This window comes from Brachypodium distachyon, chromosome 3, assembly GCF_000005505.3.
Source record: "Brachypodium distachyon strain Bd21 chromosome 3, Brachypodium_distachyon_v3.0, whole genome shotgun sequence".
In the NCBI taxonomy this organism is placed as follows: domain Eukaryota; kingdom Viridiplantae; phylum Streptophyta; class Magnoliopsida; order Poales; family Poaceae; genus Brachypodium; species Brachypodium distachyon.
In genome coordinates this window covers 47,994,059-48,016,039 of record NC_016133.3, presented here as the reverse complement: position 1 = coordinate 48,016,039, position 21,981 = coordinate 47,994,059, and the positions used below count along the sequence as shown (strand labels likewise).

At 45.3% G+C, this 21,981-nt stretch overlaps 4 protein-coding genes across 7 annotated transcripts; all 4 read left to right on the top strand.

Annotated features, from left to right (window-relative positions):
* The first annotated feature begins 1,289 nt into the window (after positions 1–1,289).
* Positions 1,290–2,570, top strand: LOC100829825 (thioredoxin-like 4, chloroplastic). Of its 3 annotated transcripts, none has more exons than XM_010237272.3 (3): positions 1,290–1,806; positions 1,903–2,063; positions 2,181–2,312. In XM_010237272.3, the coding sequence occupies exons 1-3, from the start codon at positions 1,360–1,362 to the stop codon at positions 2,200–2,202; spliced, it is 630 nt and encodes a 209-aa protein (XP_010235574.1). In that variant the 5' UTR covers positions 1,290–1,359; the 3' UTR covers positions 2,203–2,312. The 3 variants fall into 3 exon arrangements, with proteins under 3 accessions (XP_010235574.1, XP_010235573.1, XP_003575193.1); XM_010237271.3 differs by having other exon boundaries at positions 1,291–1,806; positions 2,290–2,570; XM_003575145.4 differs by having other exon boundaries at positions 1,294–1,806; positions 2,311–2,570.
* Positions 2,571–3,106: 536 nt separating this feature from the next.
* LOC100829518 lies at positions 3,107–4,642 on the top strand. Of its 2 annotated transcripts, none has more exons than XM_024462092.1 (3): positions 3,107–3,494; positions 3,997–4,065; positions 4,176–4,642. In XM_024462092.1, the coding sequence occupies exons 1-3, from the start codon at positions 3,321–3,323 to the stop codon at positions 4,356–4,358; spliced, it is 426 nt and encodes a 141-aa protein (XP_024317860.1). In that variant the 5' UTR covers positions 3,107–3,320; the 3' UTR covers positions 4,359–4,642. The 2 variants fall into 2 exon arrangements, with proteins under 2 accessions (XP_024317860.1, XP_024317861.1); XM_024462093.1 differs by having other exon boundaries at positions 3,356–3,494; positions 3,960–4,065.
* Positions 4,643–6,611: 1,969 nt separating this feature from the next.
* On the top strand, positions 6,612–9,708 carry LOC100829218 (transmembrane protein 50 homolog). The gene is made up of 4 exons (XM_003575143.4): positions 6,612–6,888; positions 6,994–7,090; positions 9,162–9,314; positions 9,395–9,708. The coding sequence occupies exons 1-4, from the start codon at positions 6,747–6,749 to the stop codon at positions 9,429–9,431; spliced, it is 429 nt and encodes a 142-aa protein (XP_003575191.1). The 5' UTR covers positions 6,612–6,746; the 3' UTR covers positions 9,432–9,708.
* Positions 9,709–13,495: 3,787 nt separating this feature from the next.
* LOC100828920 (beta-1,3-galactosyltransferase 7) lies at positions 13,496–19,456 on the top strand. Its single transcript, XM_003575142.4, has 11 exons — positions 13,496–13,897; positions 14,887–14,986; positions 15,079–15,137; positions 15,239–15,438; positions 17,376–17,439; positions 17,921–17,993; positions 18,087–18,207; positions 18,299–18,386; positions 18,466–18,591; positions 18,675–18,784; positions 18,863–19,456. The coding sequence occupies exons 1-11, from the start codon at positions 13,794–13,796 to the stop codon at positions 19,009–19,011; spliced, it is 1,194 nt and encodes a 397-aa protein (XP_003575190.1). The 5' UTR covers positions 13,496–13,793; the 3' UTR covers positions 19,012–19,456.
* The last annotated feature ends 2,525 nt before the right edge of the window (positions 19,457–21,981 follow it).

Below are 21,981 nucleotides of genomic sequence, written 5' to 3'. Positions count from 1 at the left end.
ATCGCCACCATGTTACAGAGAGAGAGAGAAAGCATGAAAAGAAGAAACCAAGAGAGAAGGAGAAGGAGAAGAAAAACTTACCGAGATCCGGCGGAGACAGGGCCGAGGGGTCGGGGAAGCCCGGATCCGGGCACAGCAGGAGCGGGGACCTGATTCCGGCAGCAGAGAAAAAAGATTTGATGCTGGTGGAGGGGCGGTGCGCGGCTGGATCTGGCCTGGAAGCGAGGGCGTGCCCAACCCCGAGAAGCAGTGGCGATGACTCTTGTGGAGGAGGGTAGGCGGTGGATCCCGGCGTGCGGATCTGGCAGTATCGCCCGGGAATCTCGCCGTCCCGGGTAGCTCTCCACCGCTGCCACACACGAGGGAGGAGTGCGGTGCATAGGAAGGAGATCTGGAGCAGGAGGAGGGGCGGCGGCAAGAAAGAGGAGGGGCGGCAGAAAGAAAGAGGAGGGGCAGCGCGCGGTTGGATCTGGCCCGGAAGCGACAACGTGCCCGGCCTCGAGAAGCGGCGGTGACGGCTCTTGCAGAGAGGACAGGCGCTTGCTAAGGGAGGTGACACCGGACGGATTCAGGGGCAGCGACTCGCTGGCGCAGAGGGAGCCAGAGCCACACGAGAGAGAGAGAGAGAGAGAGAGAGAGAGAGAGAGAGATACGGGTGGCTAGCTCCCAGTGAAAATATCTTGTGGAACCCGAGATCTTTGTGCGAATCTTGGTGGTGCAATGGATGGCGGAAAACACGTCGGTAGGTAGGTGGCCCGCTAAATTCGCCGCTTTCATGTACAGAGTCTTGCTAGTGTCCGTCGTCGTTGATCTATATTGGAGGAAAGAAAAAAAATTGTTAACTGGAATTTCAAGTGCAGTTCTATGCATGGTAATTCATTACTATCACCACAAATCCTATTTTCAATAGAACTTATGAGTCATAATAATCTCCATCTGCCCTAGAATTTCTGAAGTGCGGTTCTATGCATGGAAATTCATTAATCGGCAGAAATAACAGAGCGTAGCTTGATGTAATCTGATACGGGCCTGTATATGGGCGCTTGGCAAAACTTACCGAGTAAAAAAATCTCAAGGTGGAACACGGATTTTCTAGGATGTAAATTACCAATTTGGAGGAAAAAACCTCCAAATTTTTGTTGGCGCAAAGTAGAAATATCGTGTCCAATTTTTGTGCAAAAGGACAACGAAAAAGATCAAAGACTCACCAACCTGGCAAACCAATCCCAGCCACAAATGTGAATCTTATTCCTTTTCTCACAAGCTACACGAGAAAATGGACTTGCGTGTCACAAAAACAAAAGAAAATTAATCACCCGCAATATCCACAGCGCCTCAAGACACAACCACAATGCAGCCATGATCGCCTCCTTCCTTCCCCTCCCCTCCTCCCTCTCCCTTCTCCTCCCCGCAACCACCTCCGGCCGCTCCTTCGCGCCCTACACCAGTAGCACCAACCCTTTCCCACGAGCCCCACTCCGCCTCCGCCGCCGCCAGATCTACGCCTCCGCGCCGACGGAGAGCAGCAGCGAAGGCGAGCAGCGGGGGAGCACGAACGGGTCGCTGCCGGGCCTGCCTCCCGTGGAGGAGGACGACGAGGTCTGCCCGGTGGAGTGCGTGACGGAGTTCAAGACGGACGAGGAGTTCACCCGCTTCCTGGAGCGGTCGAGGGCGACGGGCGCGCTGGTGGTTGTGGACTTCTTCCGGCCGTCGTGCGGCAGCTGCAAGTACATCGAGCAGGGCTTCATGAAGCTCTGCAAGGGCTCCGGCGACCACGGCTCCCCCGTCATCTTCCTCAAGCACAACGTCTGTTACATCCAACACGACACACGCCATTGTTCCCGGGCCACGAATTGGTTGGTAAATTTGCATATAAATTAACAAAATTAAGTGCTCATGCAGGTTATCGACGAGTACGACGAGCAGTCGGAGGTGGCAGAGCGGCTGCGCATCAAGGTGGTTCCGCTGTTCCATTTCTACAAGGACGCCGTCTTGGTGGAGTCGTTCGCCACCAGGGATAAGGAGAGGATCATCGCCACAATTACCAAGTACACCTCACCCGAGTAAGTTATATATCCACCCATCTACTGCAGGAAAATACAATGTTGATTTGGAGCTGCTGAGTATATACTGATAAAACTCTCATGATATCTTCTGGGTTTAATTCCGTAAATGTACAGTTCAGCCTTCAAAGAGCCCTAAACTAACGAAACAAGATCTCCTTAATTGCGTGTGTATGGTGTAACTACTTAGTTGCAAACCGTGAAAACGATACTGAGGTCACAGCAGCGGATTGCATTCACCTTGCAGGCAGGAGGAACCGCAGGAGTAATCTCCACTTCAACCTGGAGACATCAAGTGACCAAGAGCTAGTGTCGTCTGAATCAAAGATTGCGGTCATGCTGTGGAAACGAATGGCCTCTGGCTCTCTGCAAATGCTAAAACGAACGTGTATTGTAATAGTAGGAAATGACGATTGAGGTTTGGAATTAAGCAGCCTGTCGTGAAATTCTGCAGAGATGTACAGTGAAGATCTTGAGTTAATAAAATCGGATTTTCACATGTTGCAATCTTGGTATGACATGCTTCCGGGTTAAAATGCGTTTTTTAGGGCGGAACTACTCTTTTAGGGTGTGTGTGGTTGGGCGGACACGCTGGACGGGTCAAACCGGTTTCGTGTTTGGTCATCTGAGTGGGGCGAACCCGATTTCGTGTCTGTTTGCTTGAATTTGACTAAGTGGTTCAAACCATTTTTCATTTTTGGTTGATTGGGTGAACCGCTGAACAAAAAACTAAAATCCGGAATTTTCGCAGTGGCAGTTAAGCATCACTTATTCCAGAAATACAATTACCTATCAATTCTAGAAATTGGCTGCCATCTATCAAAATTGGATCAATTGAACACGCAAATAGGCATTGCTCATTCCAAAATTGGATCAACTTAACACACAATACTCATTCCAAAATTGGATCAATTGAACACACAAACAACAGGAAGAAGAGTTAGAGGACCAGAAGAGGAAGAAAAGGGGAGAGGAGGGAGAAGAGGGAGGGGGTCGGCAAAGGCCAAAGGAGGAAGAAGAGGAAGGGCGCAGTGGGGAGCGGGTAGCCCGCGGGGTGCCTTTTCTTTTTGGTGTGGGCCGTGTGCGCGCCAGATCTGGGAGACATGCAAGTGGGCTGGTAAGCGCCGAAATGAGGCCCACTTAGTTCCACTTCCAAAGTTATATGACTACTGCTAAGTGCTAACCCAGCTGAGCCCACCACGCCGTTAGCTGAATTGGCTCCAGCCAGGTCCAGGAGGAGAGACGAAAGCAGAGGCGATGCGGGGAGTCGGAGGCCCGTTGCTCACCGTCAGCGATCTCCTCAGCGACCTCGCCGTCGACGGAGGCAGCGACCACCTAGAAGGCGGAGGCGATGCGTCCGTCCCTTCCTCCCCGTTGGCGGCGCAGAACCTGGAGGAAGCCGACCCGTCCGACCTGCACCGGCTCTTCGGGGTGAGGGCTCCCTTCCCCCCTTCCTCTTCCTCCTCCCCGTTCTCGATTTCGCGTTGATTCGCCCGTCACACTCGTGTTCCTTGGAATCCAGTTCCCAAATATTGCCTCCAGTAATTTATTTGTTCTCATGAGTGGCCCGTGGTATGCTGAATTGTTCGAGGTGAAGGATGTAACTGTCATAGTAGATTGATATAGGACACGAAAAAGTGCACGATCTTAGGTTGGTGGATTATTTAACGTTGTCTCATGTAATTTAGGTTCAGATTTTATATCTTGCGAAGGTTACTTCGTCAATTGTGTCAAAGCAGGACAGACGGTTGAGTTGCTGACTTTATTCATGTCTGTTGTTTTACTTAACCCTAGAATTCAGTGCTTACTAGTTCAGCAAGAGGCCATAAAAGAATGCTTTTTTGTTCATCATCAATCAGGAACATAATTGGTTTGTGCCTGTTCATCATAAATCAGGAATGTAATTGATTTGTGCCTGCTAATCATCAACCAGGAAGACTATGACAACTTGATGAAATCGTTACGGGAGAATGACCCTTCATGGCCTTCCTTGATGCTGAAGGTGTGGCTCTTGCTTTCCCTTTTGTTTTTCAATGCACGGTATGCTGTGGCTATCTACTACAACTCGTCACTAACAATTTTGCTCCCCATTCTGTTTTCCTCAAACTCCAGCTGTGCAGGGCGTTGAAGACTTCAGATAAGCTGCTGAGCAGCGCGAATACGAATGCTGAACAGCTACTCCAGAAGGTTGAGACACTGGAGCGCGTCTTAGAGAGAGGAGATCTCGTAGTGGGAGCAATTGTGGAGACTCTTGAGGATCACCGGCCTTCTAAATCGAAACCACCTAGCAAGTAGTATTCTGTGGTGGGTAGATGCTTTGTTTGATATGCAAATCAGGAGTCTTGTCGCTGTTCCTGGAGATATGAGGGAGCTTCATATGTTTTTCTTATGAATTTGTATGGTGTATATCCAGAGTGTCGGGCATTGTTGGAATGCCTGCATTTCCTCCCAGCATTCTAGCACAGGTCCATTTTCTGGTTCATTTGTTTATTTGTTAGCTTTGTTCCAGGTTTGAGATCAACTCTGAAATTCTGGATGAAATGAAACCCTGGGGAAAATACTACTCATATGATTGCTTATCCCTCGTAGAGTAAAATGCACTCGCAGTCACTATATTTGAGCCGTATTCTCAGTTTAGTCACTGTATTTTGGAAACCGGAAAATACGGTCACTGGACTCGAAGAAATATTCCACATACGGTCACCGTTACGAGATTCATACGTATTTGTACGTCTCGGTTGACACGGGCGTGGCGTTTTTGCATTCCGGCCCTTGTCGGAAAACAATAGCCAAACAGTTCGTCTTTGTCGTCAGAGAAAAAACAGAAGCCAACATCATGGCCTTCTCGTGTGATGATATCCCCAAAGTTAATGTGCAGTTTGTTAATCTCTTCTGAACTATAAAATACAATAAGTAGAGATCTCATGCGTCGTCGTTTACGGCACATCAGAGCTCATCCAGCCATCCGCCTGAGCTCAGATCACCGACGTGACGTCTCCATCTCCCATGATCATCTCCACGCACTTCTGGAGCTCGCCGTCCACCCGGGCGCGCACGCCGACACCCATGCCATGCGCGTCTCCAGCAGCCGCTCCACCGTTGGTTGGTCCGTACACTGCAGCACGGACACGTACCATCATTGGCACGCCGCTGGTGACAGTGTCGACCGTCTAGCTCCACCCGCAGTGCGTCACGAAGCAGCCCGCCACCGGGTGCAACAACACCTTCACCTGGTCGCACCACTCCATCATCATCCCTTGCGCGCCGTCGTGATCAGCACCGTTGCGTGCCACCCACAGGTACGGCCGGCCGGTGGCCTCGAGGCTGAGCCGCTTCCTGCGTCTTTCTCATTGAAACGACGGTTCCGAATGATACGTACACCACGGGCTGCGTCGGCTTCGTGTTGAGCCACTCCATGTACGCCTTCCCGTCGATTAATTCGTGGCCTCGTGAGAACAATTCCGTGCTCGACCTGTGCGACGGCTCTCAGCGTGTCGGGCTCCAGCTTGTGGAACATGTTGAGTTCGCACATCATGTCCAGCAACAGGTAGTGCGGGTGTTCCGGTGAGGTGATGGACACAGCCGACGGGATGGGAGCGCGCTGGCCTTGAGTGTCTCGGTAATCTCGGCAGCTCAACCGTGGCAGCCGCATTTCTCACAGAGAAGGAGGCAAGGATTTGGGTGTCGTGGCCGTGGAAGTAGTGGGCGAAATTTGGTGGGGCCCCCTTGTCAGAAGGACCGAAATGCAAAAAAACCACGCCTATGTGTCAACCGAGACGTACAAATACACATGAATCTCGTGATGGTGACCGTACATGGGATATTTCGTCAAGTTCAGTGACCGTATCTTTTGTTTTCCAAAATACAGTGACTAAACTGAGAATACGGCTCAAATACAATGACCGCGGGTGTACTTTACTCTCCCTCATATTGGCACATCTAAGAAAAGCATGCTATCCTGATCTATTTCACATTGTCACATTCCAGAGATCTTCCTGGGAGCCTCAAGTGTTTGTAGCTTGTTGGATTACTATGTTTCCTGAAGTTAAACTCTCACCGCAACTTTCTTTTGCAATACATTCATAGCTACAAAATCGAACCTATAGAAAATTAGTTATATCAAAAGATGTTGAAAAGCTTAGTACTCCCTCCGTCCAACAAAAGATGTCTCAAGTTTGTCAAAATTTGAATGTATCTAGACATGACTTAATGTATAAATACATTCAAATTTAGTCAAAGTTAAGACTTCCTTTGTTGGCCAGAGGTAGTATGTAAGTTAACAAAGGGGGTTATCATTTTGTCTCTGTTTTCTGAGGAAATCGAGGGCATAGTATGGAAATCCTACGCAAATCTCACTAGTTCAATTCAGTCTCGTATGAGGTTCGTGTGCTTTAAACATGGAATTGCTGTGATTTATACCAAAAACTTATACTCCGTGCAGTATTTGAACAACTGACGCCTCACGAAGGTTCATCAGGTTCGTCCTCAGACTCAGAAGGACCAATCTGTTAAAAGGGAAACCTGGTAGTCGTCTTCAGGCTGAAGACTTGGGCTAAATAAAATGCGAAATTGCAAACATTTCCACGGACTAATCGACAAAACTCGCAGCTCCTCGTTACCCCTGGCCGGCATCGGAGAAGGCGACCGGAGGAGGAGGAGGCCAGCACGCGGCCCTGCGACGCGATGGATAACAACAACCTCGCGGCGGCGTGGGTAACCATGGGCCCTGGCGCGGCGGGCGCCGTATTCGGCGCCGGCTGGTGGTTCTGGGTCGACGCCGTCGTCTGCAGTGCCGCAACCGTCCCTTTCTTCCACTACCTCCCCGGTAACGCCCTCCCCCAATCTTCGCCCGTTGCCCCCCTACGAACCTCTCTTCCTCTCAGATTGTTTGTAACCCGGTATGTGGTGTTGGGTTTGGGTGTTCATTTAGGGTTATTCGCTTCGTTCGCCGCACTCATGTTCAACTGCGTTAAGACGGAGGACATCAACGACAACTACTACTCGCCCTACGACGATTCCGAGTGGAGGTGAGGGCATTTTCAGCTGGGTTTTGAATTTTCGTAGTGGTTTAGCAGTTTAATTTCGTAAATGTAGTGCTCAATAGGGCTAGTTAGGATGCAGTTACTTTCCGCGCAACATGTAATTATCTAACTCTCCGTAAGGTAGCAACGTGCAGCACTACATCTTATAACCACCTGGTATGGTAGAACAAGCATTGTTCCTTTAGATTTGTTATTCAAATTGAAGGACACATCAAAGCTCACTTCTTTTAGGACAAACTAGAACACATTTCTGTTACTTGGTTCAGGAATTCAAAGAGATAAATGCTAAGAATGGCAATAATGTAAGACGATGGGACAGAACGTACCTTCTGTAAATTTGAGTTTCGCTGTCAAAACGTTAGAAACAGAAATAAGTAATGAAGCATGAAAAACAATCTTAAGGCACCGTTTTCGTGGGTAGAAGCAATGAAAACCGGTCAACGTAGAATGATGGAATTTCTCATCAGAACAAGATGGGATTGACTCAACCATCTACCTGATATTTCTTTTAGAGAACCATTTGCATGAAACCTTTTGTAAGGAACCATCTTTTTTTCCCATACAACCTTGCAGCGGGTTCCATAGAACATCAATGACACCCACCCCCACCGCCATGTAAGTTTTCACATTCCTGCGGCCACAGGCTAACAGGTATACATGCTAAGGTCTAGTATTATAAACAGTTCAATCAGCTCAAAAGGTAAAGCTAAGCCATGACAACGGCACAAAGGGCCTCGAGCGCTAATCCCAAACAGCGAATCAGTTTTTGTCAGCATCATATTGTGGCTTTGCCCAATTCTCCTTCCATCCTTCACTGCCTGCTATTCATGATGACACATTGTTTCCTGTTGAATCCTTGCTGCACCAGCTCATAGAAGCTCCTCTTTGTTCCCAGATTGTAAACCTGCCCAGTATTTCATGAAAGAACAAGGATAGCAGGTTATTTCAGGCGGCAATCTTATCATGTTTTTCCTCGAAACAAACTCGATTCCTGACCTTCCAGGTAGCCCAGCATACAGCCGAAAGCCCAATTATTTGCAAATTTCTACTCATATGCGCCACCTTAGGTAATCACCACAAATACTGGGTAAACTAGTAAAGCACCCAGTTCTAGTGCCAGCTCATATGGCCATACTTATAACCCACCGTGTGTATTTAGCGGCAGCAAACCCGTGTTGAATACTTTCCTGCTCAGAGAAGAATCTACAAGTGGTATCTTCGAACTAAATCTATTTTTTCAATGTTATCCTTAATAGCTATAGCATTGTGCCAGATTAACCACAACGAAATCTTATTTTTAGCAGTAGTTTTGCCTTCGAGAGATGTCTAAAGTACCTGTCAGGACCATTGCCTTCCAGAGATGGATGGAAAAGTAGGAATCTTCCCCTTGGTGGAAGAGTTACCTTACTGAATGCTTGTTGTACCAACTGATCTTATCTTCCAAAGAAATCTCATTTATCCTATCAGCACTTACTGGCATCCTCAAGTATTTAATGGGCCATTTCCCTTTCTGACATTTGAACATCTCTGCATATTCCTGTATTTTTTGTCTCATCATTCAACACAATAATTACCTCACTTTTCTGAATCTTAATTTTCTGACCTGACACTGATTGAAAGAAATATAACACAAATTTCAAGTTCCTAGCTTCTTCAATATCATCTGTCACAAAAAGAATAGTGTTAAAAAAAATTAGGATCGCAACCCCATGCTCAATCAGGTGAGGTGCCAATCTAGTAATTCTACCATTATGCTAGGCAGCTTTGTACGGAACCATCTATATGATACTGGCAATCGTTGTGCCAGAGAAACTAACAGAATATGAGGGCAGTCTTAGTCATTATGACTGCACAAATTATAAAGTGTCCAACTTGATTCTCAACCCTGTCATTCAGAAACCAGTATGGCAGACCAGGATGTTTCCCCAAAAGGATTCTTATCTGCTGTATCTTTATAACCTCCTTGCAGTTTTGACGTAAATCGCGATGACTTCCATCTGCCATTCAGTGCCTACTGTATTACAATGAAATTGAAGTGATGCATATTGGATTGCAGGTTGAAACTCTGGCTTTTCATTTCTTATGTGGTGTCCTTTGTTTCCTTGGCTGCGTCTGTTGGTTTTTTGGTCCAAGATGCTCTTACGGATACAGGCCCATCTACATGGACTGGCATTGCTGGTGTCCTACAAACTGTTTTTGTGCTATTCAGGTCTACTCTAATACATTGTTATTAGTCATTCCCTCGCACTCTTCCTCCTATCTCATATAATATTATGATATACCTTTCAGTGGATTGATGTTCTGGACTTGCCGTTTTGAAGATTGATGTAACAAGTAAGCGCTGGTCGCTGGAAATACTGAGGACCGTGGAGGTGAAGCGAATATAAGCATGCTTTCGGAATATGTAATATGAACTGTATCGTGGTTCAATTTATTTTTGCCCAGATTTCTGAATCTCTGTAAATATAACGCCGACCAAACTGCTTAGGTTACTTCCAAAGCTGTTGTCCTTGAGTTAAGAAACTTCCACAGATGATAAGATAAATAGTACTAACAACTTGCAAACTTTACACTTTCAATAGCAGTAGACAAATCATTTATACTGTTGTTACTCTTAAGCAGTTGAGATGTTATCCTCTGCAAGTCTGATTTTTTTAACTAGGGACGTCAGTTATTCAGAATTGCAAGGTCGCGAGTTAGAAGATTGTGGTGTGACAGCTGACAAGTAGGCTATTATACCACAATCATCATCTGTTCATTGCCCAACCTAAGTGCCAGTGTAGGGTGTCTAGTCAGGATGGACGGTTCATCTTTCCCCTTCAACTTGTGGGATTGGTCAAAGCCCCGGTTGCTGTACACATAGATAGGCCTCGTTGTAATTTCCTTTACCCGGTGCATTCCAGTTGTCGGACGTACAGGTGTATGCGAAGGTTCTTAAGTTTATGCTGCTTGAGTGCTCGACCCAGTAGGGCACGTGTGGACCCAACTTTGTGTGATAGGGACAATTTTCTTTGCCTTGCTTTACACGTCCGGAGGGACAAGGAACAATTGTCCTGTTTAAGTCATGATGTATACTGGTATCTACTGTTTTATTGCTCAACGTTGCCTGTGGTACTATGCAGAGTACAGTCCATTAATTAAGAGAGCAAGTTTCACTGGAAAAGCCGGTTACCTGGGCGGCCATTTCTCAAGCAAAAGCTAGGGTGCCACTCATGTGATTATCGGTTTTTAGTTTCTTTTTTTTTCTGTAGATTACTTGGCTGCCCTTTTTTCCTGCACAAATTTGCAGCTCTTCAAAAAAAAAAATTCGTTTCAGTCGTACAACAACTCTTCCATTCTGTTCTGCACATTCTTGTTTTATTTGAAGACTAGCCTCAGTCGCGTGTGTGCAAAGAACTCCTTGCGTAATTACGAAGTGCATGTCTTCCTGGCGCTTCCAAGTCAAGTCACTCTACCTGTCAACACCTTCACCGTGTGAATATAGTAAGTAGTCTAGGACGGAGGAACAGAGGTGCATTTTTTCTAAACAGAAGAGCAAAAAGTATGTGTTCAGCCACCTAACGACCTTAGTCGACATTCTGTAGCTTTATTTTCTGAGTTGCTACTTACCGAACTATATTCCTATCGAATGTTTGGACCTAATATGGTCAATCTTAAACTTGAATATCACACGATATGCCATATGTTGTATGAGCACCGGTGTGGGTCTAGGGAGAATCTTGGGAAGGAATTGGGAGTCTGGCTTTGATGGCTGGATCTAGTCACGGCCTGGGTAAACTGGAGTAATACCAGGAGGTGTTTGCACCCTGTGCTACAAAATCAAAGGTTGACAAATTTTAGTGTGTTCCTTTTTGGGCACACTAGGACTAGGCATGATGGGCGGCCAACCCAGAAAAATTGTCGCTCCTCGGCCATCCGATCTCACTCATCCAACCGATCCTGGAGCGTCCAATTATTGCAAAAGAGAAAAAGAAAATCCCGCATGTAACAATGTTGCTGTACACATGTTGCGCCAATCTCTCGTTGTTCAACAAGAACAATCCAAAAAAGAAGAGTCACAACATGGCGCCGTGCCGAAGAGAAGGCAACTTGGATTCCAACGACAAGCAGGAGATCGCCGCGTAGCGCAACTGCTTTTCTCGAGGCAGCATCGTCACCAGCCAACACAGCGACTTGGATCACACCGCTGCATAGCAAGAAGAACACCGCACGGACAAACTTAAGAAGAATCATTGGCGGGCGGGCGACAAACTTAGGCCATGCCGACATCCTGTTCCGCATGGCGCCGTTGTTGTTGCCACACGAGCTGGCAGCCGCCGCAAGTCTTTTTCGGTACTAGTACTATCCTAATCGCTTGCAGCCCTAATTAACGTACGGAGTACGTCTCACACCAAGCTCAATTAACGGTGACTGTTTTGTTTACGGAGCCGAGGCAAATTCCATTCGTGCGTCCGTGTCACGTCGAGTTCATTCCAACCAACCAATGAACCAAATTGCCAAATGCCAATGTGGGTATGGGGCAACGGGTGCCAACTCCATTCCACGCGGACAAGATGTTGCTAACCACGAGATGGCACGTTACCGCTGGCCGGCGGTTGGGCCCTGGTTCTTCCCGCCTACTAACCATCATCAGCTATTAATAATTCCCTCTCTCTCAAGTCTCAACTCTCAACCCACGACGGCGGCATAATCAAAGAACCAAAGCCTAGTTTATTGCATAAGAAATCTCCTTCAGCCACAAAGGGGAAAAAGTCTCAACTGTCTTGACTCCCATGTCTTCTTTTGTAGATAGTGACCGCGAGTTTTTGAATTTTAAAATAAAAAAGAAAAGAGATAGGGAGTTTAAACTTTAAAGCGTGCCTTCCGTTTCCTTCTTAATGCGGTTTTTATAGCTGGTGGGGAGGGCGAAAATTTGTTCACCCGTTGCATCGTATCCGTGAGTGAGCGATGTGCGTGCCTGACCAAATTTGGTCGACACCATGGCCCAAGTGATCCCATTAAGCAGCGGTTTGCAATAATTCTGCCGTTTTACTCTTGCATTGAAGAAAACTAGTTCGGCCATTTTTCAAAGCAACTCTCAAGCACATTTGTCTAAGAGTGCGCATCCAATATTCTGTCAGTTTTGAAATTTGTTTTTTCTCTCTTTCTTTCTACACGTCCTGAGATATATTCTCGGTACATGCTGTGGTAATTTTTTGGAATATCCAGTATAATAATAAATGAATAAAAACAGAGCACAGAATCAAGTACTCTAGTACTAGCTTGTAGCTGGCCAACATGATGTTAGAAGACGAGCTTTTTTACGGTATCCTTATACTGCTGTTAGAGAGGAGGCAGTATAAGCTTGATCTGACCGTTGATTTCTAAAGTAATTAGACTTCTTTTCAAAGGATAATTAAGTCTACAATTCTCGGGTTCGATAGATTTGTTCGGTTCATGCCCAAACACTCGATCTGAACGAACTCCGTTCTACCATGGTCGGATCCTGCCACCGACATCAACGATGTCTTTCCTCTGCGTGTGAGTTTAATTCCTTCGAGCCAGTCCGGCAACCACTTGTCGTCGTAGCGTACGTCGCTACCGCTCGCCTGTGGCGCCAGTCGTCATCTGACGCTAATGTGTCCTGTCGATCTCCAGTTAGCAACTTAGCATCCATGTGTGATGTTCAATCGCGTGGTCTCGTCTTGCGATGGAGAAATAAAAAGCCCCCGGTAGTTGATCGGCTGACAAGATTGATCTAATAACACACAATCTTCAAGTATGATAATCAAAGAGCATCGTAATTAAGCTTCTAGTATATTGAATGAAGCACTCGATTGCACCTGCATGTTAAATCCTTTGGTGGATAAGTGATGTTAGTTTTTTTCGCTTTTACCCGAGGCACCTCTGTTCACCTAATAATTAGGAACCTCTGCTGCCGCACCCATCTCTTTAGAGTATGAGCCGAACACGCATGATCTAGGGTTAGCCACCCGCTGGCGGTGCCGCCGTCTCGTCTCCTGCCGCACGCCCGCACCAATCTCATCGCCTTTCACCACAGCCATCAAGGGGGAGTGCTGAAGTTGCAGATTGCCGGCGGCGACGGCAATAGAACACATGGTTTAGGGGCGGAAGTTATTTGTCTCGTGAGCCAATGTGCTTCCTTTATCTGGTATACTGCTCACGATTTTGTCGCCGTCACTAAGCAGCATAGATGGGTTTAGACCATCAGATCCAAAAAAATGGTCAGTTCATATCCAGTTAAGTGTACCGTAAAAGAGTTCTAAAAGAGCTTTGACGAGCAACGGAATCTCTTTTCCCCGTAAAATAACACGATGATAAAGAAGAGAAATAGCGCGTCTATCTTTTCGGGAAGGAAAAAAAATGAGAATCGATTTTAAAAGCTGCAAGGGAAAACCAACGAAAGAGGCCGCCCATCTCACGCGGTGCATTTCAGAATTTCAGACAGCGAAAACAAACTCGGCCAGCTCGACCATCTCCCTCCTCATCCTCCGGTCGGCTCCCCGCCGCCGTCATCGAAGCCCTGCCTCCTCCCCCACGAATCTCTGCGCGAGCTCGGCCTAGCTGCGCGCGGAGGCTCGAATCTTCCCTTTCGCTGGCTCGAGGAAGCTGTAGCTAGGAAGACTCAGGTTTGCTCCAGGGCGAGATTCAACGGCGAGGCTGATTGGTCCGGCGCGAGGAAGAGACGATGAAGGGGAAGGGCGCGGCGATGGAGCGGAGGTCCTCGGCGAGGTGGAGGCTGCTGCTGCTCTGCGTTTTCAGCTTCGGCCTCGGCATGCTCTTCACGAGCCGGTTGGTCTCGCTCCCTCCCTCTCTTTCTCTCGGCGGGACTCCTTGGATCTCGCCCACCGCTTCTATCTCTCCTTCGAGTTTTTCTTGGTGGGGAATGGCTTGGTTTAATGGCGGCTGGCGCGATTTCCTTCTGTATTTGACCACTTGAGATTTGCAGTTGACAAAAAAGTCTTGTTTTATCCTGACCCTAACCAATGGCATGCTGCTGGGTGCTTTGAATTCTTTGGCGTGCAGAGATTTAATTTGGAGGGAGATTGGATTTTAATGTGTCTCTTTCTCTTTGTTCTTTCCTCTTCTGTGCTCATGGCGATCTGGGTTGGTGGAAAGCTCGCATTTTCTTTTTTAGAACACGGGGGATCGCATTTTGATGGGGACTGGTGCATGTTTTTTTTCCCGTTTTTTCCTGTATCTTCTTCGACAGGGTGAACCGCTGCATTTTGCGTGCGAAGAATTTATTCTGTAAATCCAAGAAAGACTGGATTGATCTGCCATCCCCGATGAGCTTGTTTTCGTGAAACGCCCGTCTGAGATCTATCATGAAAAGCTTGTAGTATTTATTTAGTTGAATTTTGATTTGGGTAGCGTGCTAGCACGAGCGCTTCTCGCAATGGAGTACATTAAAGCTTGCATTTGAATTAAGTACCTACCTGTTCTTGTGTCGTTGGAATTAATGGTTGTTCCCCAAAGAAAAGAAAATCTTTAACGAACTCCAGGCTATATTTTACTTGCGGGAGCAGTTGCGTTGGGCAGGTTTTACTTGGACAGAAACTTAGCCAAAAGCTTATTGGGATTTAAGATGAAAGTTCATTGATTCAGTTGCTCTTCGGATAGTCGAGGAGCTGAAACTGATGAAATAACAAAGTGCAAGACAATTTTGGTTCTTGGTCTCAAAAGGACTTAATTATGCATTTTGAAGTTGAAATGCCTATTCTTGGTTTCTTTTCGCCTCTTTGGCATTTCTTGACGAACCCCTTCCGGTGCTTTTACAGCTTCTGGACAGCACCAGATACCAGTAACCACATCATGTCTCAACGCAGGAGGCAGGATCAGGAGTTGCAACTCGTGTCAGAGGATTGCAATACAAAGAGGGTGGGATTCCGAATTCAATTAATACCTATGATTTTGCCATCCGTTTGTATACTATTTTTGGCTTGAACTTTTCATCATACAATGGGTTGCAGAAGCATGGGGCAGACAAGGATATAATGGGAGAGGTAACCAGGACCCACGAAGCCATACAGTAAGTTCATTTCACCCCAGGCAGTGTTCAATATATTAGTTCAACTGTGTTTGAATTTTTGTATCTGAAATTTACGTGCTTGGGATTGTTTTTGCTGTTAGATTGTTGGATAAGTCAATCTCAACGCTGCAGATGGAGCTTGCAGCAAAGCGTAGCACACTAGAACTGCTCCACTCTGGTGTGCCAGTAACTTCAGAAAATAGCCAACCGAGGAAAAAGGCATTTGTGGTGGTTGGAGTTAACACTGCATTCAGCAGTCGGAAGCGCCGAGATTCAGTCCGGGAGACATGGATGCCTCAAGGTTGGTTATACTGTTATTGTTAACATAGATGGATAATAGCATGTTTGTTCTTAGTGAATTTGAATGTTGATTATCTTATTAGTTAGTTCTCTCTGGTTTTTGTTTCGTACCACATACTTAGCAGAAATTCAGCATCTTGGATCTCGAAAACATGGATACTTCACTTAGGTTGCATATCCGATGTACTTCGATACGTAGCCCTGGAGTATCGATTGAAATATTGAATAAACAAAAAATATAAAGATTTATAAAGATGGATACTCAGTGGATACATATGCATATGAGACATATGGGACACTTTTCGGGTACCTATGAGACACTTCAATACGTATCCCAACTCAAAGAGAGAGAGATGTACCAACATCAGGGCTTCATTATAGGACCATGTTACTATTTTAGAGAAAGCTCGAACAGGGGGAGAAAATACTAAATCAAAATGCAAGTATTGTGGAATGGGTACCTTGAGTAGCTACTCTAGAGTCTCCAGTCACTTGCTATGTTGTATAACAGTATAACAAGTAGTTAAGTAGACATGTCTGCTACTTTGTTTTGTTGTGCTTGTATGCTGAACTTGAACTTCATTTCAACATTTCACAATTTCAGGTTTATATTAAATTATTCTTTATTTGTTTTAAGTGCTCAAACGTATCCACATATCCGTGTTTTGGAAAATTGGCATGTCCCGGTATAACTTGACTGTTTAAATTTTGTAGTCACCATGGTGTTGCTAGCATATCATGGTTGAATAAATTTGGGACTGTTTGATGGCACACACTCATGATGAAGCACATTTCACTGAAAAAAATTACAATCATAAAACCAAGTTATGTTGAAAGGGCAAGCTATGTTAGCCTTATACTTCTATTCGCTACTCCAATCGAAGCTAGTGGGCAACATGGGTAGCTTATGGAATTAATAATTTTATAGAGATCCTTAGTCTATGCTTGGCTATAAACTTTTAGGAGTTTACATAGTACTCCCTCTGTCAGTTTCTAAGTCATTTCGAGATTCAATTTTGACCATCATTTTGACGAGAAAATGTGGGTTATGTGTCACATCCAGTAGGATTTGTATTCAAAGAAGTGTTCAACGGTATAACTTTTAGATGTAACTCATATTCCATCCGTTCCAAAATATTAAGGCGTATAAATTATGTGTACCATCACCAAGCATATAGCAAAAGATATTAACATCTACTATGCCAAATCAATACGCTGTGAAAACATATTTCATGATGGATCCACTGATCTTGATTTGGCAATGTAGATGTGGTCAAATTTTAGAAAGTTTGACTTCGGATAAAATATATGCCTTATATTTTGGAACAGAAGGAGTTTATTATTGGTCTAACTGACGGTCAAAGTTGAATCTCAAAATACGTGGATGCCTTATAAACTAAGATGGGGGGCATTTACAAGATAGTCCATGCTGAAATGTAAAGCTTGTTGGACTTTTTACAGTCTCCAGTACACGATTTTGCCTGTAATTTTTGCTTGTAGCATGCGAAAAGAAAAATAAAAAGAAATAATATTGGAAGACAAATGGAATGATAACTCTTGCATGCCCAATACATATATTTTTGCAAGTACTTGTGTACAAAGTTTTAAAACTTTGACTTCACCTATAAATATGCGCCTTACATTTCTGGAGGGAGTGATTATATAATATCTCTCTCTATACCTTCTTTTTTAGCGCAGAACTACTTTGTGAAATAAGCCTAAGATGGGGCGAAAAAGCTCTAAATTGCTGAAATTTTCTTGTAGCGAAAAATTTGTTCATTATGTAAATGCGTATTATAATTACTTGTTTATTCATGTGTTGTGTCGACTATAACTTTTATAATAACCACCACTGTACTATTTCTTACACTGTTATTAGATTCCAAAACTTATCTTTGTCAACAATTTTCTTTCTACTAAAGCTCTTCCTGCACATAGGTGAAAAACTGCTGCAGCTTGAAGAACAAAAGGGGATAGTCATACGCTTCACTATAGGCCATAGGTAAACAAATGTCTCTTGTTATCACAGATCACTTTACTCTTCAGTCGTCTCTGTTGTTGCATTTTATGTGCCCAGATGTTGTAGTCATATCATTTGGCTGTATTTCACTCTTTTTCTTTAGAGTGAATCAACTTCTGTTAACGTTTCTAGTGCCGTACTCTGTAGATAATATGGGTTTCTTGCTGACAGATACGAACAGCACAATAGCATTACTGCATGCATCTATAAATAAGCTATAATTAATAATTTCCACCAAATTTTGCACAAATACATGCAAAAAGGCCTCCTGCTAAGAGGCGATTTGATCATTTGCCCAGCAGAAGAGCACCTCAACTCCCAAAGTTGCAATCACTGATTTAGTGAAACAACCCTGATCCAGTTCACTGCCTCTTTCCATAGAATGCGGGTTTCGGTTTTCTTTTTTTTCTGCTTCAAAATTTGGTACCAGTTATAAATTCTAACCGTTTTGGTGATTGCGCAGTGCTACATCAAATAGTATATTGGACAAAGCTATAGATGCAGAAGAGGCACAGCATCATGACTTTCTTAGACTCGTAAGGATCCACCCTTTAATGCTGTTGTGACACTGAACCATTCTTCTATAGTGAGCTGACCAATTTACCTCTCACTGTTCATTTACCATCCAGGACCATGTTGAAGGGTATCATGAACTCTCAGCAAAGACAAAAATATTTTTCTCCACAGCTGTGGGCATTTGGGATGCTGACTTCTACGTCAAGGTCGATGACGATGTGCACGTGAACTTAGGTTCATTTTTTCCCCCTTATACTTTACAGCCTTCATTTGAAAAGTTCCAATTTAGTTCTGTTCATTGATATGCTGCATGTGACAAAAACAGGAATGCTTGCCACTACCCTTGCGCGGCATAAATCGAAACCAAGAACTTATATCGGCTGCATGAAGTCGGGGCCTGTTCTTGCTGACAAGTAATGTTAACTAAACTGTTTGAAATTAAATGCTAGCTTGAGGTACAAACTATAATTTCCTTATTCAACTTGCATATAGGAATTTGAAGTACCATGAACCTGAGTCCTGGAAATTTGGGGAGGATGGGAATAAGTACTTTCGTCATGCTACTGGACAGATATATGCCATCTCAAAAGATCTTGCGACCTATGTCTCAATCAATCAGTATGTTTCATGGATGGTCATCTCGTAAAGGACCTCCGGATTCAAAATAAAGAAAAATCTAATAGTGCTTATGATCTTGTCAGGCATATCCTACACAAGTATGCAAATGAAGATGTATCACTTGGGTCGTGGTTTATTGGGCTAGAGGTTAATCATATCGATGAAAGGAGCATGTGCTGTGGAACTCCTCCAGGTCTGCCTTTTTCCTCAACTCAAATACCCTTAAATACACTTTTCTCTCTCTCCTGATTGTGCATTAACATCTCTGCAGATTGTGAGTGGAAAGGGCAAGCCGGCAATGTTTGCGTCGCGTCCTTTGACTGGAGCTGCAGCGGCATATGCAAGTCTGTCGACAGGCTCAAGGATGTACATGCTCGATGCGGGGAAGGCGATTCTTCTGTTTGGAGTGCTCTAATCTAGCGAACGCCCTCCCTTGTGCGTAAATATGTAGCATACTCGGTGCATCCTCACGATTGACATCTACGATGGGCAACGACTGCTCAGGCTGCCTCAAGAAGACTGACGATTGTACCTCAACGATGGGCAACGACTGCTCAGGCTGCCTCAAGAAGACTGACGATTGTACCTCAATGCCTATACCTCGAATTGTGCTGATGGACTCGATTTCTCATAGTTTTGGACACGTGTAGCTTGGATGATACTGGATTTCAGTAGATGCGAATTGCTTTGTGTCACCACAGGTGACTTGGATAGTGTTAGAAGAGAGACCAAAATGGGTTTTGAATCTTACATGTAGTGGTGGTGAGTTTCTCAGCTTCTGTGTAACGAAGTAGAGATCATGTGCTGTAGAAAAACATCATCTCACGCAATTTTTGATGAATTCTTTTGTGCAAATTCGTCTGGTCATTTTGTTTGTAGGAAAACGGATGTCTAGTTTGACATTTGAGTGTTCGCTGGAAAAATGGTTGGATAGCTTGGAACATTCGAAGCCTTGTTGGATTCAGACGAATTGAATACCATGACATGTTGGAATCCGACGGGCATTGACAACACAAAAAATATTGACAGAGATTATTTGGTTACGTCACATCCGTTGCTTGGTTGCGTCACCTGAAAAAAGCATGATTTTCCTGAAAAATTGTGTCATACCACCGTGGAAGGATAATGTGCCGGGTTGAGTGGGCCTTGGGTCTCCTGAAAAAAGCATGATCCCAACCAAATCTAGACCAAGAGCCGTGCCGGACATCACATGTGGTGTCAGAGTCATCTCGATTTTCCCTCGCTTCTCGCTCGACTCTGATTGTAATATCCAACGAGAGGTTGGTGGCGGATTCGTTCTGCTGCTCTAATACCGATCTGAGGTACCAGAGCCATCGCCACGGCACTGGCAAAACCAACTCACACGGGGTTCGGCAAGTCGTCGATGCCATGGAGGGTATGGAGGAGCGGATCCATGCGGCACTCGCGACCAAGTTTGAGGGCCAGGTGAAGGACCTAGAGACGTGCTTCGCGGCGATCTCAACAACCTTGTCGGAGCAGGTGATGCATATCGCACTGGTACAGACGAAGGTTGATCTCTCGCTAGACTCCCTTGTAGGGTTCATCAAGAGCAGGAGAAGGCGGCGGTGAATTTGTCTACCAACATCATCAAGGGCAAGCCTCCCTCCGTGCTCGTTATTCCCAATCCTGGCGCGGGTCAGCAACTTGGGATGCCTGGACCGGGTCAACCACCTCCACCACCACCTCCTCGTGTGAATCAACTTCAAGTCAGTGCTCCGCCCCTTGGGCCACAGGTGCAATTTCCCCTTGCTACCCCACTGACTATTGATGTTTGTGAGTCCTCGAATCGCTCCAACAGTAATCAGCAGAACTGGATCCCTAAGATGAATTTCCCACACTTTGATGGTATCGATGCTAGTATTTGGATAGATCAGTGCAACACTTACTTCAATATGTATCAAATTCCTTCGGTATTTCGTGTTGCGGCGGCCACCATTTTATCTGCGTGATAGTGCGGCTCATTGGTATCAGGCATATAAACGTACTACAGGGTGGCATGATTGGGACCAATTCAGCGCCGCGGTGTTACAGGAGTTTGAGAACAATACCCAGTGGGACAAGATTCGCGAGCTTCTTCAGCTTCGTCAGACGGCGTCGGTTGATGAATATCGTCGTCAGTTTGAGCTCCTAGTCTATCAGATTCGCTTGTATGATGATACTATTGGTGGTCTGATCTTAGTCTCTCAATTCATTCTGGGGCTCAAAGATGAATTGAAACCTGCAGTAGAGGTGCAGCTTCATGTTACTATTGCTCAAGCAGCTTTATATGCTTAAGTTCAGGAAAGTATCTTGGCTCCTTCGACCCTTGTATTGGCTTGTGCACCACGAGCAAACACTGGTAATCGTGCTTATGTAGGAGCCAAGTTTGACAAAGGAGAGATGCGGAAGGCAAAGCAGCTGAAGGATTTTCGGCGTGCCAAATGGCTTATGTTATAAGTGTGGGGAGAAATATCACCACGGGCATCAGTGTGACATTCCTATTTTTCCTCAGGTGAAAGCAATGCAGACTGCTTAAATCTTGTCTAATGAAGTGTTAGGTGCCATTGTTCAAGGGGAAGATCAGGAGGAGGATCAAGATATGCATGTATTTCTTAATGTTGTTTCTGGTGCTGATCATCCCAAGATAATTCGCTTGAGAGCCTTGGTGGGCAACAAAGTCATGTTACTCTTACTTGATTCTGATAGTTCTCACAGCTTCATTGATTCCCAGTTGGTTCATCAGTTAGGATGTCCTACTACTCCTATCCCTGCAACTCAAGTCAAGGTAGCTAATGGTGTCTGCTTGTCTTGCAATCAGAAATTTTCTAACCTGTCTTGGTGCGTCCAAAACAACACATTTCAATACGATTGTCATGTTTTGGAGTTGGGAGGTTATGATGCCATCTTAGGCATGGATTGGCTAGCACAGTGGGGAGCTATGTTGTGTCATTGGGACCAGATTATGGGTGGAGTTCCAGATGAATGAAAAAACTGTGCGACTGCAAGGCATTATCACTCCAGATGTACCTGATCAGTTACAAGAAGTCTCTGTAACTCAAGTGGTGAAGTGGTATAAGGGGAATGACATTTGGGCTACTGTCATGCTTGAGTCAGATATGATCGTGTCTCCTCATCCTGTTCCTGCTGAGATGCAGGTTATACTGACCAAGTTTGTAGGCGTTTTCCAAGATCCTCAGACATTGCCTCCCAGTAGAGTGTATGATCACTACATTCATTTGCTGCCTGGCACTGTACCTGTCAATTCCAGACCAAACAAGTATGCCCCATTTCAGAAAGATGAGATTGAGCGCCAAGTGACTGCGATGCTCAAGGCTGGCATTGTCACAGCAAGTATGAGCCCTTTTGCTTCTCATGTCCACTTACCGAAGA